Genomic DNA, 17,859 nt, shown 5'->3' with positions numbered 1-17,859 from the left:
ATGAGCTGCTACTCCTGCAAGTGACATGAATGCTGTGTGAAACGACAGCTAATTCGCCATATTAAGTCAATGTTTCTACGGTTCATGTTCATTCGATGTAAATAACTTTGTGGTGGATGACAATGATGAACGTCCGCCGTCTTGTGAAGCGTCGTCAGTTTACCGATATTCTCCGCTCCAAGTGAAGCAGACATTACCTAGTCACGTGACCGCCGGACCTCTTCGACCAAAACAGTGAAGACCCGACCGAGCCTGTCAACAATTGTGCAAGACGAGGGTGTGCCAGCAAGAACACGAACTTCTCACTTCTCACCGAGCAAACTCTGAAGCTTCGCCGACCCATCGTCCACCTGTCCGGCAGACAGGCCGTCTCAATGCATTACAGAGGACCGAAAACACCGCGGGGATCATGGACGTGTACGACTTGTTTTCTAGTTGCAGAAAGGGCGACATTTGTAGAGTCAGGTAACCGACGGCTCAGCTGACGTTGTTTTTGGCTTGGTTGTCTCTGCCTGTGTGCTAAAAGCTCATTTAACTCACTTTACATGGCTACAGCGATGTTGTCAATTCCTGCTGTGCTCAGTAATGTGAAAACATTAGCCTACAATTATGTATTTGGCCTGCTCTGGACTGCTGTCCGGAGCTAAACGCACATCTAACTGCAGTGTTTTGGTAAATAAATGGGAGGTAAACACGGAAGGCAGGGTTGCTAACATTAGCTTTGATGAGCCAGCTGGTAACTTTAGCTAACATGTCGGTCAGCTGCTCAGTTTCCAGATGCAACGTAGGTGAGATAACTTGGCATGCTGCAGTCCTGTCACTGTCGGATGCTTAACAGGAGGATATGTGGAGCATTTGCTGCTGCCAGCTATGCAGCTTTTACATGTTGACTTTGGTATGTCCTGTCCTCTGCTGTGGGACAGACAGGTGTGTCCTGCTGTTTGTGGAAGAGCTGTAATTGTAGTCAAGACAAGTCATAATAAGTCAAAACTTGCCCAGCTCAACTCAGTCCCAGGCTGCAGCGTCCATTTCTGCAGCACTGAAGGCTATGACACGTTATATATGTCAAATCAGTTAAAAAGTGTTTCAATTAATGTTGTCCTGATGAAAACATAGTTTGCACAGCAATACTTGTTTCAGCATCAGTGGAGCTGCAAGTTGAAATTTAAGTGCAAATTATTTTGATTATTATTTCGAGGCATTTTTCAAGCCAAAATATTAAAAAATTGCAGGGTCCAGCTTCTTCAAGGGGCACTATGTAGTTTTAATCAGAAGAGAAAGATCTTCATTGAATGATATTTTTAATGCCGTAAAAAAAAAACAAGTAAACAAACTCTCTTTGTTTTCATGACTGAATAAACAAACTGTTTCATACTGTTTTACTTTGTTTATATTTGGCGGACCCTGCCACTTTTCTACCTTCCAACAGTGTTCTGGGGACCTGATTTTCCTCTGAGAACAGCTTGTTTATTCAGTTATGGAAAATAAACAAATATTTCTGAGTTTGTATTATTACCTCATTAATATTGTAAATAGTTTGAATTTCTCCTCCAAAACTACATAGTGCCCCTTTAAATGTGAGGATTTGCAGCTTTTCTACATCAGATATGTAAAATGTATTTGTTTATGTATAGGATCCCCATTAGCAGATGCTACGGCAATCAGCTAATCTTCCAGGGGTCTACACTTGACATACAACACATACAATATAATATACATGACATGTCACATACATATGAACGTTAGTTTCAAGATAAAAAAAAACAAAACATATGTTATTATAAAAAAACATACATTTATATACATTTAAAGTGAGTCAACGCTCTACATACAGTACATTTAGGTAGATAATGACTTACAAATCAACCTATAGATGATGTTTTGAATAAATGAGCTCCACCACAGCACTGTAACCACTCATTTGTTTTCTTTCCTCTCTAAGATACCTTGTTGAACAAAGAGATGTGGACCTCAATGTAAGAGATAAATGGGACAGCACCCCGTTGTAAGTACCAGTTAGTCAAACAGTCTACTTCTATGGCTACCACTGCATCATTATCCTGACAGCTTAATACGTGAGTGTTGTGTTGTCTCTTTTGTTTCAGGTATTATGCTTGTCTCTGTGGCCATGAGGAGGTGGTCCAGTACCTGTTGGCTAGTGGTAAGGCTATCATTTTACTGGCTGACTGGAAGTAATGCAAGCATAATAAATGTTAAAACTGTTCTAGTTTGATGTCATTATGATGTCATTATGATGGCACTGAAATGTTCTGTAGTGTAATTGTAGACTTTTAAAATATATCTTTGCTTTCAGGTGCCAAGTGTGAAGCCAACACGTTCGATGGCGAGAGGTGTATGTACGGCTGTCTGAGCGACTCCGTAAGACGCCTGCTCAAAGACTATAAGTGTGTCAGCATCCGTGCGATGCAGCGGGATGATTTTAACTACTTCCTGCACATGTGAGGGTCATTCCTTTACACAGCTGTTTTAGTAGCAGGAAATTGAGCACAGTATAGCATCTTTACAGTTTGCTCTGTAATCCAATCATTTGTGTGTACACGCTTCAGGTTGTTGGAGCAGGGTCAACACAGCGACGTCAAGTTTTTGGTCCACGGACAAATATTCACGGCCCACCGATGTGTTCTCAGCGCACGCTCGGAGTACTTCACTGACATGTTTGAGAGCAAATGGAAAGGGAAGAACCTGATCACCCTCAAACACCCTTTGGTAGATAAAACATGAATTGTGGTTAATTGATTTTTTTGTTGCTGTGTGCTGTTTGATGGGCATGTTTAATATACAAAAATACAGGCGTATGTGTTTATACTGGTATGGATAACCGTGGTTCTGATTTCAGGTCAACCCTGCAGCCTTTGGAGCCATCCTACAATATTTCTACACAGGTGGGTGTGTATTAGAACTGCATATATTCTTCTTTTTCTTGCTGTAATTATGCTTCCTGTTCATACTGGCCTGTAAAGAGACCCCATCCTTATGTAAGGGATGGTGGACAAAAATCCACATTTCATTTTCTTTGCAATATACATTCCAGTTTAAACGCAATGTATCCATCCAAAATTCGTCTTTTTTGTACCAAATCCCTGCTACTTGTTTCTGTCCCTGCACTGCAGCTCAGCAAGGAAACATTTTTGCATTAAAGATATTGTAACTCACTAACGCATCTTCCCATCTTAATTTGATGAAGTCAAACTGGACTGCTGGAGCATCATATTAAGTCAAGCTGAACTTTGGAATGCATTTATGCATGACTCTTGATTTTCATCCGCCCTTCACTTTCACTGGAGGCAGGGAACTTTTCACAGCCAATATGAGGAGGGGAAATTACTTCAGCAAGCAACTAATTGAATGGGAGGTTTTTTTAAGGTTTTAAGACGCACTTGAAAAAATATGCTTTTAATGAGGAATGCTAGCAAGCCAGCTATGCAAGCGTACTGGCCTTAACCAAGCCCCCTGGAAGTGTGCTGGGCTTTGAAGCCAATTTGACACAGTAGCCAATCTGTGACCCAAAAAGACTTTGCCCATAATCTTTCATTGTGAAGGAAGCGGATGTTAAATGGTGGATACATTTTTTTTTGAGCGTCACAACCCCCGCAAAATGACTCACGATCATAAGTTAATCCATTTGGACTGATAGCATTTGGAAAGTATAGAAGAGCCGCACAATTAAATAATTTTATCCCCATTCAAGTTAGTCGAGAGCTCAACTAGAAGTCCCTGTGGCCCAAAAAGCGTTTTCCCCATAAACCCCTTTTAAAAAAAGAGGGGTCTGATTCATAGAAATAAATGGGGCTCTGCTTCTGACACTGTATCTAGTTCTTATGATACTGTACGTCCATGGCTTTAACACAGGGTCTAAAGTAGGAGGCTGTAGTTCAAAAGAATACTAGATACTGAGCATTAAGTCCAACATCATGAACACATTTAATGCAGTCATGTAACATTTTTTCATAACATACACACAACCATGCTCATACTGGTCTACTGTATGTGTGCTCCTGTTCAGGAAAAGATACATTGAAATAAAAACGTGAGTGTAAAAGGTCCCAACTCATTGTTCATTTTTATACAGGACGAATGGATATTGATATAAGCCTTGTGGAGGACTCGAGACGACTAGCTAAACAGTGCAAAATGGCAGATCTCATAGAGGCGCTGGAGAATAAATGCAAACAGGTGTATGAATTTGGTAAGACACTACTCTTGGTTCACATTTACACTTCTCATACATGTTATGTAATAGACACAGCTTGTCAACCAGTCTCATTAAACCGTTTTTTCTGGAGGTTGGTTTGACTTTTGTTTTTCACATCTGTCTGACGTCTGTCTGTTTTTTGTTTTTTTAATTTTATTTCCTCATACCAGTGTCGAACAAGCCAGGAATCTGTGTGAAGGTTCTCAGCCTGGAGCCTCAGACCTGTCAACTTCAGGAGGAAATGGCTCAGTTAGCAGACTGTGCACTTCCCACTGAACTAAGAGTAAGGACATGAAAAATCAAGGAAATTAAACTATTCTATAGCTGTTCCAATAACAGTGTAGCCCATGTTGACTTTTTCTGTTGATTCTCCCAAGGTTGGATTTGGCGAACTTCCCTTTAACAGAGTCGACCGCTTCCCAACCTATCCTGACATCTGCTTCAGGGTCGATGGTTACGATTTCTTGTGTCATAAGGTACGAATTACAAAGCTCACACACCATTCCTCAGTCACAACACAAACCCACCCGTCCTGTCACTCAAATGGATATTAGAGCTTTACTGTTTGTGTCCCCAGGCATTTTTCTGTGGACGCAGTGATTATTTTAAAGCCTTACTGGAGGACCACTTCAGTGAAGGAGAGCTGCTGCAGTCCCAGCCCAGCACCCCAGTCATTACGTTACACAACATTTCCCATGATATATTTATCCACATCATGTATTACATCTACACCGATTACACAGAGGTGAGTGCACATTTTCTGTCTGACATGAATTTTTGAAATTGTTTATCAGGGATACAAACTAAAAGAAAAAAAACAAACAGTTGCTCGACAGTCTACCAGTCAAGAAGTCGTGAAAAGATAGTGAAACAGAACACCTTTACAGACCAATTAGTGACAAACTGGTTTCCTACTGCCTGGCATGAACCTGCAAAAAAATAAGCGTGTGAAGGCTCAGGGGTGCTATTTCACAAGTTTAAACCTAAAGCAGCTACAATTAATATGAATAACAACCCATTGTAGTTTTATTTATTTTTGCACAATTTAAAAAAACACGCAAAATAACAAAGACAACAAATAATATACATTGCAGGAAGAGAAAAAACCTGGTGGGCTTATTTAAAGCCTTCGCCAAATACAGTAATGTTAAGATATCACAAAGTTATAGAAATTACATGATTAACGTACAGGAAATTAATTTTTAATTTTATGAATGCATAAAAAAGATGGTTAATTAGTTCAGTTCAGTTCATTTTCTTGACTGCTATATCCGTGAGGGTCGCGGGAATGTTGCCGCTTTATCCCCCCTTTCGGGGGGTTGCGGGGCTTACTGTGGCCAAATCCAGTGTTCATAAAAGATGGTTAATTAATAGTTACAAAATATATATAGTTACAAGAACGATAATAACATAACGTAGCATATCATTTTGGTTCTCCGGCCCGCATCTTTACTGTTTTGATTCAGTCTCACCACATGCAACTGAATGCACACCCTTAAAAAAACCTTTTTGTTTTTTTGTGTGTCATTCTGACATGTTTGCATCCTTCACCTATGTGACAAACAAAATATTTACTATACATTGGATGGGACCAACCTCATGTAGAAAAAGCAAGAAAAGACGCAGCTCAGTCGTAAGGATAATGCATTGGAGAAAGAGTGTGTGTACACATGTTGATATCAGTGTCCATATCCATTTAAACTTGAATTTCAGAGTGCAAATTGTTTTGAATAGGACAGTCTGTCTGAGCCGTTTCCATTAGGATGGTGACTTTTTTGGTACCACAGTATCAAAGATCTAAACAAGAAATAATAAGCCAGTAAACTGGTTTCATTTTGAGGTTAAAGGGACCACAGGGCACATGAAAACCCCTTTAATAATAATAGTAATGTAACATGAATGCTAATCATTATTGTCTGACAGCTGACTGGATGTTCTTTTATGTCCAGCCAACAACAGAGAACGTGTATGACTTGCTGTGCGTAGCTGACATGTATCTGCTGCCGGGGCTGAAGCGCCTCTGTGGGAAGACGCTCGCTAAGACTATATGTGAGGACAACATTGTGTTCATGTGGAAGACTGCAAAGCTTTTCCGTCTGTCTCGGCTGGAGGACCACTGCGCAGAGTTCATGGCCAAGATAATTGATCGGGTGAGTGTCCGTGTCTCTGTGTCGACAGTAGATGGTGGGTTGATTTTGTCTACATAACATACATAAGAGTATTGGAGCCAAAACAAATCGTCTCTCTGTGCTCCCACCTCCATGTAATTTTGTAGCTTAGCATTTGTAGCTTCTTTTTGTAGTCCCTGTTTGTCCTTTCAGATATCTGCTAACATTTCCTGATTTTGCTGCTTCATAATAAAGCCTTTAAATAACAAAATAACAGGAGACTTATATTGTGAAGAATTTATATGAAACAAAACGTGTTTACAACCAAATAAGCAGAACTTTGTTAGCGGCTATTCTTTGATGATAGTCAAATCAAGTCATGCGCAGCCAGCACGTGTATGGACAAGCGCCAATAGAGGGTCTAGATTCTAAAAAACACAAACTGAGCTTGTTGGTTATGAACTAGTTAATGAAATGTCTGCTGTTGGTTTTAAGTCGTGTAAAACTGCATCACAACTCATAATACATCAAAACCAGATCAATAAAGTGGATTACAAAAGCAGCATAAAGAGCCTAAACAAGTAAAAATACACTAGTCACGAGAAGTTTGCCACTTAAGCACATCTATCACTACCATTATACCAAAGGTTAGAGTAAGACGGACCTCTGACGTTATGTAATAATTTGGTGTTGTATGTATTGACCTGAGGTCGACATTGTGAATGTTCTGGTCTGTCAGTAGCCCCTCAGGATAAATACCTACACCTGTGTTACCTGTTTAACCTGTCTGTTGCAGCTAGTGGAGCAGGCCGAGTTTGCCGAGATCATCAAAGAGGACGCCGAGACAGTGGAGCACCGACACTCGACCGACTCCGTCCCCCTGGTGGACGACATCCGCTACCACATCGCCAGCAACGTGCAGACTTACAGCGCCATCGGGGAGGCCAATCAGAAGCTGGATGCCCTGGAAGAGTTGCTCTGCAGCATTAATCTTGACTGCTGAGGGGTCGGCAGGGTGTGATTTGTGGCTGCAGCTACTGCAGAGTTTGAGGATTTTAAGGTGGGTGATTTGGAAGGGGGCGTGGTGCAAAAGTCTCTGGTCAAAAAACATATGTATCTGTATGTTTGTAGGTTTTATTAACAGCATAATGTAAAGGATATATATTTTCAAAGAATGCTCTTATGTTACAGGGAAATATTCAGAGAAAGCTGTGTTTGTTTTATTCAGAGTTTCTTTGAATGACATTTGCTAAAAGATATTGGCAATTAAGGTTTTGAGGGAGCTGTGGATTATGTACTTGGAACAAAACATCGCTCAATTGCGCATGTTTGAATTTACTTTAGGAATTATTTGTAGCTGGTAGATTTTAGACTAGCTGCTGATTTGGCTCTTTTTAAATGTACTTTTGCCCAATAAGGTTCAGCACCAGCCCTCACATGGAACACATGACATTTTATTTTTATGCTCAAACAAAGCTAAACAAGTACTTGCTTATATACTGACATGCACCTGAAGACTATGTGTAAAAAGACGAACAGCACATTATGCCACTTCATCCAAAAAAATATTTTGAACATCTAACTTCTTATTTGAAGTTACATAGATTATAATTTTATGATATAATTCATGTGCAGAAGCATTTAACTTTTATGTTGGATATGGTGGCAATGCTTCTGCTTACTGTTCAACCTGTAACATTCCTCTACCGTGAACACTTGTCAGCCTCTGACGTACCTTATTCCTGTCTTTTTGTTTAAACTTGAAACGGAAAGATATATTTTGTGCTGCCTTGTATGACAGCGAACCTTTCTTGCCTCGTGTGTGCAAAAGAAAGTAAAGCTGTTACAAAATTGTTTGCATGTAAAATCCACCATCAACAGAGGAAATTTGTTTTTATTTATTTCAAAATATCTCCCATTACTCAGTCTCAACCTGCTGTTATAAAAGTAGATATATTACTGCTTTTGGTTTTGGCAATTAAACGTGGTATTGCAAACACGAGTGGTGTCTTATTCAATATATCTCATGAACTTTGAGTGTATTCATGAAATTGACTTGCTTTTACTTCCTTTATAATTCTTCATGACATTTTTGGATAGCAGCAAGGTTCTAGGGATGGCAATGTGAGCCTGTGGGTCCGTCCACCACTTTGGTCCGGACTGAAATATCCCAACCAGTAGATAGATTACCATAATATTTAGTACAGACAGTCATGGTTCTGAATGTCTGCATGATTTATGATGACTCTGAAGATCCTTTTGACATCAGAGTCAAGTGCAATCAAGTCATAAGTTGTATCAAGTTGGAAGTAAAGTAAAAAAAAAAAATACTCCTTCTTCATCACTTTTAAATAGTGAAATACTGACAGCCAGCAGACAAATCATATCATGTTGTCATCAAGTCTCAAGTCAAGTCTTAAACTTCCAAGTTGAGTCTCAAGTCATTTATTTTCTGTGAAGTCAAAGTGGCAGCCATCAAAACAGTGACTCATCTCACATCTCTTTGTCTGGCCCTTAATATACGACCAAAATTAATATTTGTATAGCTGTATGGATACAACGTCCTCCTCTGTATGTCGCATTCATAAGCACTCTATAAACATTTAATAAATGGTTTTAAAACATATTATTGATTGTAAGCAGACATTTTTAAGCAGTTATTAGCCAAGCTAGGCTATAAGATAGAACTTTCAATCAAAGTTTATTTATATAACACCATTCAACAAATCAAAATGCAATTCAAAGTGCTTTAGCGAGCTAAAGTGATTTAAAAAAGGGAGATAAAGAAAACGAAAATGGATTTAGAGACTTATGCACACCAATTGAAATAAAATTAATAGTTAAAAGAAGAAAAGATGAAGAATAAAAGAAAGCAATAAAAATAATGACAATGACAAAGTTACTTTTAAAATGTGAATAAATATAATAATAATAATAATAATAATAATAATAATAATAATAATAATAATAATAATAATTGAATAGATCAGTCTGGTTTATTTATCCCGTGGGAAATTATTATATTACAAAAAACAATATTTGTCGATGAACTCATAAGAAGAGACTTTATATTACAACTGTGTTTTACTGGACTGTTATCCTCCCTCCACTGACGGGTATCTATACTATAGTGGGGGGTAATGTTAGCGTACAGGCTAGTTGAGAAATCAAGTAATTAACGTCTGAAAACACACATTACAGTATGATACAAACCATTTACTAAACGTATTAAACTTATTAATCATAATGTAAAGTGAAAAAGAACACAATATACTTTTGTGTTAATAAGCAAATATCATAATGCTCACATGCTTAACTAAGATGCTTAGCTAAGTGGTGAATCAACAGCTAGACTACAGCTTGTTAGCATTGTCATAGTTAGCTGCTTGCATGGCTGTGGACCGTTCTTTCTTTTTCTTTAACCACTATTTTACCTCCAAAATACACCTGAAAAAGGCACACACTGCAAGTTTTATGTTATGTGTTTATTCAGCAATTAGTGGAATGAAACTGAAATAATTAAAGGTTTTCTTCCATTTGTATCATTAGTTAGTTAGTTAGTTAGTTAGCTGTGAGTCTGAGGAACACCTTGCATTAAGTGTATAAAGGAGCCTTAAGATGGCGCCATTTCTCAGCTTATCATGACAGTGGTAGTGGTGAGTTGCCTTGCATCACACAGAATGGCAGTGTCTTAGACGAAACACACCTCTCTCTTTGCATTGTGGGAAACAAATAAATCCGTCACCCAGGTCTCTGAATGGGAACGCTCTCTGAATGGGACTGTTTGACAGTTGTCCATTTTTCAAATCTCTCATTCATCACAAGTCCACAAAGGTGTGGAGAAGGGCAGTAAATAGTGAGGTACTGTTACATGTTAGGCATGATTTAGATGTGTGTGTCAGTGTACTTGTGCTGTGGTTTATAATCGGCGTCCCTGTGGGCTCCATCACTCTCATTTCAAAGAGTCTCAGACAAAGCTGTACACCACCTAAATGGAGCCCTGAGGTTCAGCACACTGGGTAAAGCTCACGTCCCAACAGGGAGTACACTGTGGAGCAGGCCCGCTGTTAGGGCACATTAAAGTGCAGTTCAACCGAAAACACAGAGGCCATCCTTTAGACAACAAAACCCTTGGCTTTCAGCCCAGTCTGTTGAAGGCTTACATGTTGAAAGAGACAAGAGTAAACATCACAATTAGTTATTACCCCAGCAAGCTTCTTTTACAAATGTTTTGTGGTTGGTGCTAAGCAACTCGGTGTGGTTTTGGTCCTGGGTGGGAAAGTCCAGTTTATTGGGTTTCAGACGGTCAGTACACAGCGTGGTCAAATAGATATTTATCCTCTGTACAGGAACAAGTTATATTTTTCATTATGTAATTTCCATGGAGACTGTGTTTACAAGTCAAACCAGCCTTTCTATGATGGCAGCTTGGTGCCTCAGTTAGATCCCATTCAACGTCTGTACACCTCTACACCGGCCCCAAGTCAGAGCGGGGACAGAGCGAATAAACTGTGAACGCTGGATCAGGTTGAAAGGAGGACTTTGTCAGCTAAATTTGACTTTAAAAGGTCAGTTTACTCTAAGGCTTTTTTAGCTGTGTAAGGATTGCAATGTCAGCCAATCCACCACATTCCAGACTTAAAGGTCAAATTGATAACATTTTTATGCAGACAAATCTTTTTTTTTTATAATACATCTACAGAGCTTGTAGAAAGGTGCAGAATAAAATGATCTCTTATACTTATTAAATAATCATTATCATGATTATGAATCACTAATTTTAAAATGTTTGTCAGGTCCAAAATTATTGTTTTGTTCATCTCTGTAAGAATTCTGACAGGTGGTTTTGGTTTGTATGCCAACAGTATAACGTCGCTGGTATCACAGTATCTGTGTTTCGTCAAGGATCAACAGTAGCCATCGGTAGTTTGTGGATTTTTTAAAAAATGGCTGAGTTCTACAGTCTGCACCCAGCATACTGTACTGCCATAACATTAGCAACACTAACGTAAGCTAGCGTCTGCAAAGTTTTTGTTAGCTAGTGGTAGCAATGTTAACCATAGCTAGTTATTGTTAGCAATGTTAACATTTGCTAACTACTGTTAGCAATGTTAACATTTGCTAACTACTGTTAGCAATGTTAACATTTGCTAGCAGTGTTACCAACATTATTGCTTGCTAGCTAGCATTTGCAACATTAGCTAGTGCAACAAAACTGGCAACCACTGGAGGGGGCAGATGATTCGAACAACAGCGGCGTTGTGATGTTAGTGTAATGGGCGGTGGGAGCAGGAGTGTTTCATTTAGTTGAAGAACGTATCAATAACACCTATCACAACAACTACTGACAGATTTAGATTAAAGATGTAATATGTCAAATTTCCACATGAAAACGTCTAAATGGCTATACTTACTATGTTCTACAGCAGGTGATTAAAACCGTCCAGAACATCATTGGTACTCATCCACGGAGCCTCAGCAACATTGGTGAGATATCTGCACAGAGCCCAAAGGATACTATAAGATGACACCCAACCCAGCCACAGTCTGTTCAACCTGCTGCCATCTGGCAAAAGATTGAGCCAGCAGACAAATCATATCATGTTGTCATCAAGTCTCAAGTCAAGTCGTAAACTTCCAAGTTGTGTCTCAAGTCATTTATTTCTGTTCTTCAAACCCAGAGAAATCTGTTATTTTATTTAAGGTAAAGATGCATGTTAATTGGTCGCCTCTCGCTGTGACGTCTAGGATAAATGTGTTAAATGTTGCACAGACATTCATAGTCTCCTGAGGAGCAATCTTTTGATTTGAAGTGTAATACTAATATAACTATTCTGTAGACTGCCATTAATTTGGTGTTGATATCCAGGGTGTCATCTACTCAATTCAATGGCACTAAATTTTGGTACAGACTTTCATGGTCTCCAGAGGATGAATTTGTATATTTGTATTTGAATAGCTGATTTGTTTTCCCCCCGCACCCTATTACCATGTGCTCCTCAGACTGATTTATTATTACTTAAACTATCCTGACTTTTCATCTAGTGCCAACATCAGACTGTTGACTCTTAATCTTGTTTGTCCACCATGATTGCACAACTCTTTTGTTGTCCGTGAACACGACTAAATCTATTTAGATCTTGGCTCTGTAGCAAAAACACTCTTTGCTGCCTGTCAAGCAATTAATCAGATTGTCCCTTTGCCCTTTGTGATGCTATTTTCTCCTTTACAAGTGAAGCCATATCATATCTCATAATAAAGTCCTAACATTACTGGCATTGTTTTTAATGTTAATGATTGACATATTCAGCTGGCATGAATTATATAATTAAAAAGAGTCACATGTAAAATGGCATGAAATTCATGCATCCTCTATGTTCTCACGCAAATGACACCAAATAATCCAATGTGACCCGTGGTGTTCATGAGTAACGCTTCAGCTGTGATTCAAATGATCGTGTCCTTTTTAAAATGGATTTAAACATACTGGCATGCATTCAGTTTCTTTTAGTTGCAGCCTCTTTTACAGAAGACAGTGACTTTACTAAAACAGTTACATTTTATTTTTTTCTCTGTTGAAGTTATGACTCATGCAGTACTTTTGTCATGTGTCCAGTAACGTCCTTAAAAAGCTTTATTACGCGCTGATGGTTTCCATGTGTTTGTGCTGAACAAAATCTTGACGAGGGCAGGAAAGGGTAAAACTCTTGGCTCTTGGCTCATGCTTCTGCGTGACTCATTGAGACATCTCTGTGACACTGTCTCTCCTCATACAAGAATCTGCAGTGGCAGAAATATACCAGACAAATGGAGAAATAGCTCTATTTCTGCTTGTTGGTCACATCCTTACAGCAAAGGTTATTATCTGTCTAGGTGTTGGTCTGACTGTGAGTTTTGGTTCTGGTCTTACTGTTTTCTTCTTCCTTGTTCTTTTGAGGATTTTATTTCCCCTTTACAAGAAAAGTCTCTCTGGTCCTCCATTCAAACTTATGTTTTTGATTTCTTCCATTTAGCTTTTGGAGTTTCCTTATGAATTCTATATATCAGGCGTTATATACAGTGGATGGCGTGTCCAGATCACGCAGGGCTGTGTCATTCTTACCATCTGTCCGCCCGTCTTTCCAGGAACATGCTGATGTTGCTGTATATGTGGCTCACATGTAGGATTCATTACATTTGGAACAGATGGAAAAGGCTGCAGGTGGTTGAACATAAAGCTGATAACATGAGCTGTGTTGCATTTGCTTAACAGCTATGTGTCTAGTTACTTTGCAACAGTAGCGAGAGAAGCATTCGGATATTTAAGTAAAAGTAGCAATACAACAGTGTAAAAATACTACAAGTCCTGTATTCAAAATCTCACAGAAGTCTTATAAGCAAAATGTGCTTTAAAGCAACATTATGTTGAAAATGCCATTTTGTGCGATTTGGCGCCCCCCACAGTGTCTGAGTGCAACACCACTGTCGTGAATACACATCCCAGGTCTGTAATTAATTCAGGCGCTAACTACAAAAAAAACTCATTACGTCACAATAATGTTATGTGTTGAAAACTTTTATCTTGAAGTAAACAAGCCCTCCCAACCTGACCTCACTGAGGTTACATAGTGCAGAAACAAGTGATAGGGGGGCGGAGTGGCTGAGACAGAGACATCATTCATTATTACAGGACACTGTACAATGTAAAAAAAAAAATGCGACCAATCAAATCTATCTTTAACTTTGTTTACTGTGTTTTTTCTCTTTTTTTTGACAAATAAATTACCCTCAAAGTACAAGTGCATTGAACTACAAATTTAAAACGCTGCTTGCACATGGCTGAATCAGTAATAAGACAATCATATATCATTGCACAGCTTTTAATTCTAATTCGACTAACTTTATTTGCCATTTTCGCATTTGCAGAGTCCGAGCACAGTTCTCTGAGTTTTATAAATGAGAACGAAGCATAAAAGAAAGTCAAATAAAAAGGAGACAGGGATGTTTTTGTGACAAAATCAAAGAAACTCAAACATAGGTGTCACAAATTGGAATAAAAATGCCTAAAATAACACTGAAATTAAAAAATGAATTGACATTAAATTGTCTTCAACAGTTAGATGGTCTGTTACGGGAGCCGACACTGTATTTCTACAATACCGTCTGTACTTTCAACGCTACATTTTCTTCTCAAAGGTGTTATAACTCATGCTCAGACGTACACATTTGTGACCTTGTCCCTGAGTATTGATATGTTCTCACAGGTGAAGGAAGACATAACTCTCGGCGGCTGTCACTGCCATTATCCTAATTTGCTATTAGTTGGGGATTACCAGCAGAGAGAGAGAGAGAGAGAGAGAGAGAGAGAGAGAGAGGTAAGCCCATACTTAGCTAGAGACTGACCTGCAAAGCTCTGCCTCTCTCTCTAACTCCTTCGCGCCATCTTACACCAATTTCCATGGTCCAACATGCCTAAAATAAACAACACTGTATGACAAACACAACATATAGATTGATTGTTTTGGCATCGTTTGCTGTAGTTTCAGTCCTAGTTTGACATCACGGACCGCCTTGCGTTTACATTTCATTAGACAGACATGAGCCAGTGTTGTGTCATCCCAGCCAGTCATTATGTAAGACATGGCACAGTAATGACTACACACGCACCTAACTGAATGATAGATTCCCGCCAAGAAGATCTCTTTATAGGATTGTCTTGAAATGAGAGGGCTTCAGCGTCAGCCGCCGGTCACTTTCCCCCCCACATTACCACTGTGGTGTCATGCAGGCAGCTTGCTGAGGATGCCTATAAAGTTTCAGAAACACTGATTGCAGCTCAAGCTTATCAACCAGGAATTCTGTTTATCTCCTGGCTCTGCGTGGGGGCTCCTCTTGGAAGTGTGTGACAGTCAGATGCTTACACTTAACATAGCCACGGTAATATGGGATTAAGCCTTACGTGCTTCCCTTGAAGTATTAGCAAGCAGGACACAGACAAGCAAGGAAGCGAGCAAGCAGTGGTCTTATTAGTCAGCTTTGTCAAAGACTGTGGGCTCTCTCTCTCGCTCAAAGAGAAAGCCAAGTTAATATCCGGCCAATGAGCATGCAGATCACAGGAGCAGGAACAATGCATCCCATGCTGCAGGTCATTTTACTGTGGTTTTATTTTTCACAAGTCTTCCCTTTATCCTTCATCATGTGTCCACCTTGTTTGTGTATTTGTGTATAATGCAATGTAATGCCCCGCCCGAGGTGAGTCACAAGGTTGCCAGTAGAGAACACGGCCAGCTCTGCAGATAGATCCAAACAGCGTCTGCATGTGAGACAGGATTACACCGTTACCATGTGACTGGTCTGTCCTTAGACAGACCTCTAACAAAAGACAGGCTAAATCTATCCAGAACAACAACCTCTGGCACAAGAACGCTTTAAATGTAAACAATCAGGCATGGATGACTAATCATGACCTTGGGATTAAAAGGTCTTGAGCAAACAGAAAGCAATGCATTTGTGGAAAATTTTACAATTAAGTCTTACTTATCTTTTTTTGTTTTTTTACTGAAAAGATTGTCACACCATACTTGGTTCACGCAACAATTTAAAGGATTCAGTTCACCCTAAAATGAAAATTCAGTCATTACACACCCTCATGCCGATGGAAAGTCACATGAAGTTTTCGTAGTCCGCAAAACATTTCTGGAGCTTCACAGCAAACCAGTGTTGCAGCGTTCGCCTAAACAACTGAAGTAGATGGGGACTTTTAAAACAAACATAAAATGGCATTATAGAGCTCATCCAACACAAGTCTCCTAGATCCCAAACTGATTTGAGAAGATGTTGTTTACACCCTTTTTAAATCCAAAAGCCTCACTGTAGCTTAGCTGCTAAGCTAAAAGTGTTAGCGCCAACCCCATCTTACGTGCGTCAAAGGTGGAAATAAAGTCTTTTCAAATCAACTTGGTATTTCAGGGGCTTCCAGAGATTTGGATTGCGCTGGATGAGCTTTATGGAGCCATTTTCTGTTTCTCTGTTGTTCATTGCATTTAAAAACAAGTCCCCATCTACATCCGTTGTTTAGGAGAATGCTGCAACTCTGTTTTCCTGTGAAGCTCCAGAAATGTTTTGTGGACTACAAAAACTTTGCATGGGGGTGAGTTGGCTAGATGTTGACAGAATTTTTTATTTTTGGGTGAACTTATCTTTTAATTTTAGAAACAAACTCATTTGATTACTACTAGCATGATAGCAAAACGTTGAAACGTTGTAGGGCTAAGTTAGAGAAAGACTTTAGAGATACAACTTTAATTGAATTAATGCACAAAAGTCCAAATAAACCTACAAAAAATATTGATACTCTGTCAAAGAACAGCTTCATATGAATAACTCATTTTCTAAAAAGTCAGATACAAGCTTATACTCCTACGGTCACAAAACAGTCTGCAAACATGATAATGAGAGTCATAAAAACTGACATTGTTCCCCATTAATCGTTACAAACATGCCTTTATCAAACTGTTGAGGATGTTTACTCTGTGAGCATGCCCGCTGTTGTGACTCGACACAAGTTAGATAAAGCTCTCTCCCCCCTGTGTTTGTTCAGCTACTTTAGATTCAAGGTTGGTTTTTGTCACAGTTACAAACAGTCAGCGTCCAAACTTGCAGTTTTTTTTTTCAGTCACTTTCCTGTTTCCTGGCCATTTCGCCCTCGGGCATCAGAAAGCAGTTGTCCTGCTGACTGAGCTTTTGTTCTCTGCAGGGAGAGACCAACGCTAACTCAAGGAGACTCGGCGGCTTTGAAATACAATTTGCTTTAGAAGATTGGCATGAGATGTTGCTTCTAAGGCTAATGAGGAAATGTGCAAGTAAAAGCAAACAGCATAAAAATAAGGAACAGAGGAACAATGTGTTCTTCCCTGTAATGTGATTTGAGAGCATTTTTTTAAAAATTGCATAATGATTTTATGAACTAAAAAATGGTACATCTAAACTTGAGTCAACATGTCCTCACTTCCTGTTTCTGAAACAACAGCCAAGTAAAAGTTGATCTTGGGGTGTAACTGCTAACAGTTCATGATGATTTCTGTAAAATATCATGACTCACATGACTCATGGCTGACCTTCCAATAAACCCACTGTGGTTTGTATCTGTGGACACATGTCTTGATACTCCTAGAGAGACACTTCACCTGCAATGGATGATATACAAACACGTGTCCGTGCCATCTGTTTGGCATGGCTGAATGTCCAGATTAAGTCCATTCACCCGACGTTGAACTACACACACAAGGCTCAGACGTACGAAAACATTTATTTGGCTGCACTGGATGAGATTAGACGTATTTCATGTTGACACACTACAGATATATTGTGAAATATGCTGTTAGATTCAATCTATGATCTATATGAATACATTTGTTATTTTGATTTTTGGGTTGCCAGGTTGTGAAAACTCACTTTGATTGGGTAGACCACATTTCACCACTCATTTACAAGTGCAAAATGTAAGCCTTGGCCACCTGTTGACATCATACGCCCCAAAAAATAGGGGCAGCATATTAC

General features: G+C 39.2%; 1 protein-coding gene across 1 annotated transcript; it reads left to right on the top strand.

The window, feature by feature from the left end:
- The first annotated feature begins 207 nt into the window (after positions 1-207).
- Positions 208-8,320, top strand: abtb1 (ankyrin repeat and BTB (POZ) domain containing 1). Its single transcript, XM_073470414.1, has 12 exons — positions 208-465; positions 1,943-2,005; positions 2,106-2,161; positions 2,315-2,459; positions 2,568-2,727; positions 2,858-2,903; positions 4,091-4,207; positions 4,384-4,496; positions 4,591-4,689; positions 4,791-4,958; positions 6,163-6,363; positions 7,118-8,320. The coding sequence occupies exons 1-12, from the start codon at positions 410-412 to the stop codon at positions 7,322-7,324; spliced, it is 1,431 nt and encodes a 476-aa protein (XP_073326515.1). The 5' UTR covers positions 208-409; the 3' UTR covers positions 7,325-8,320.
- The last annotated feature ends 9,539 nt before the right edge of the window (positions 8,321-17,859 follow it).

Source organism: Pagrus major, chromosome 7, assembly GCF_040436345.1.
Source record: "Pagrus major chromosome 7, Pma_NU_1.0".
Classification (NCBI taxonomy): Eukaryota; Metazoa; Chordata; class Actinopteri; order Spariformes; family Sparidae; genus Pagrus; species Pagrus major.
This window is presented reverse-complemented; position numbering and strand designations above follow the sequence as displayed.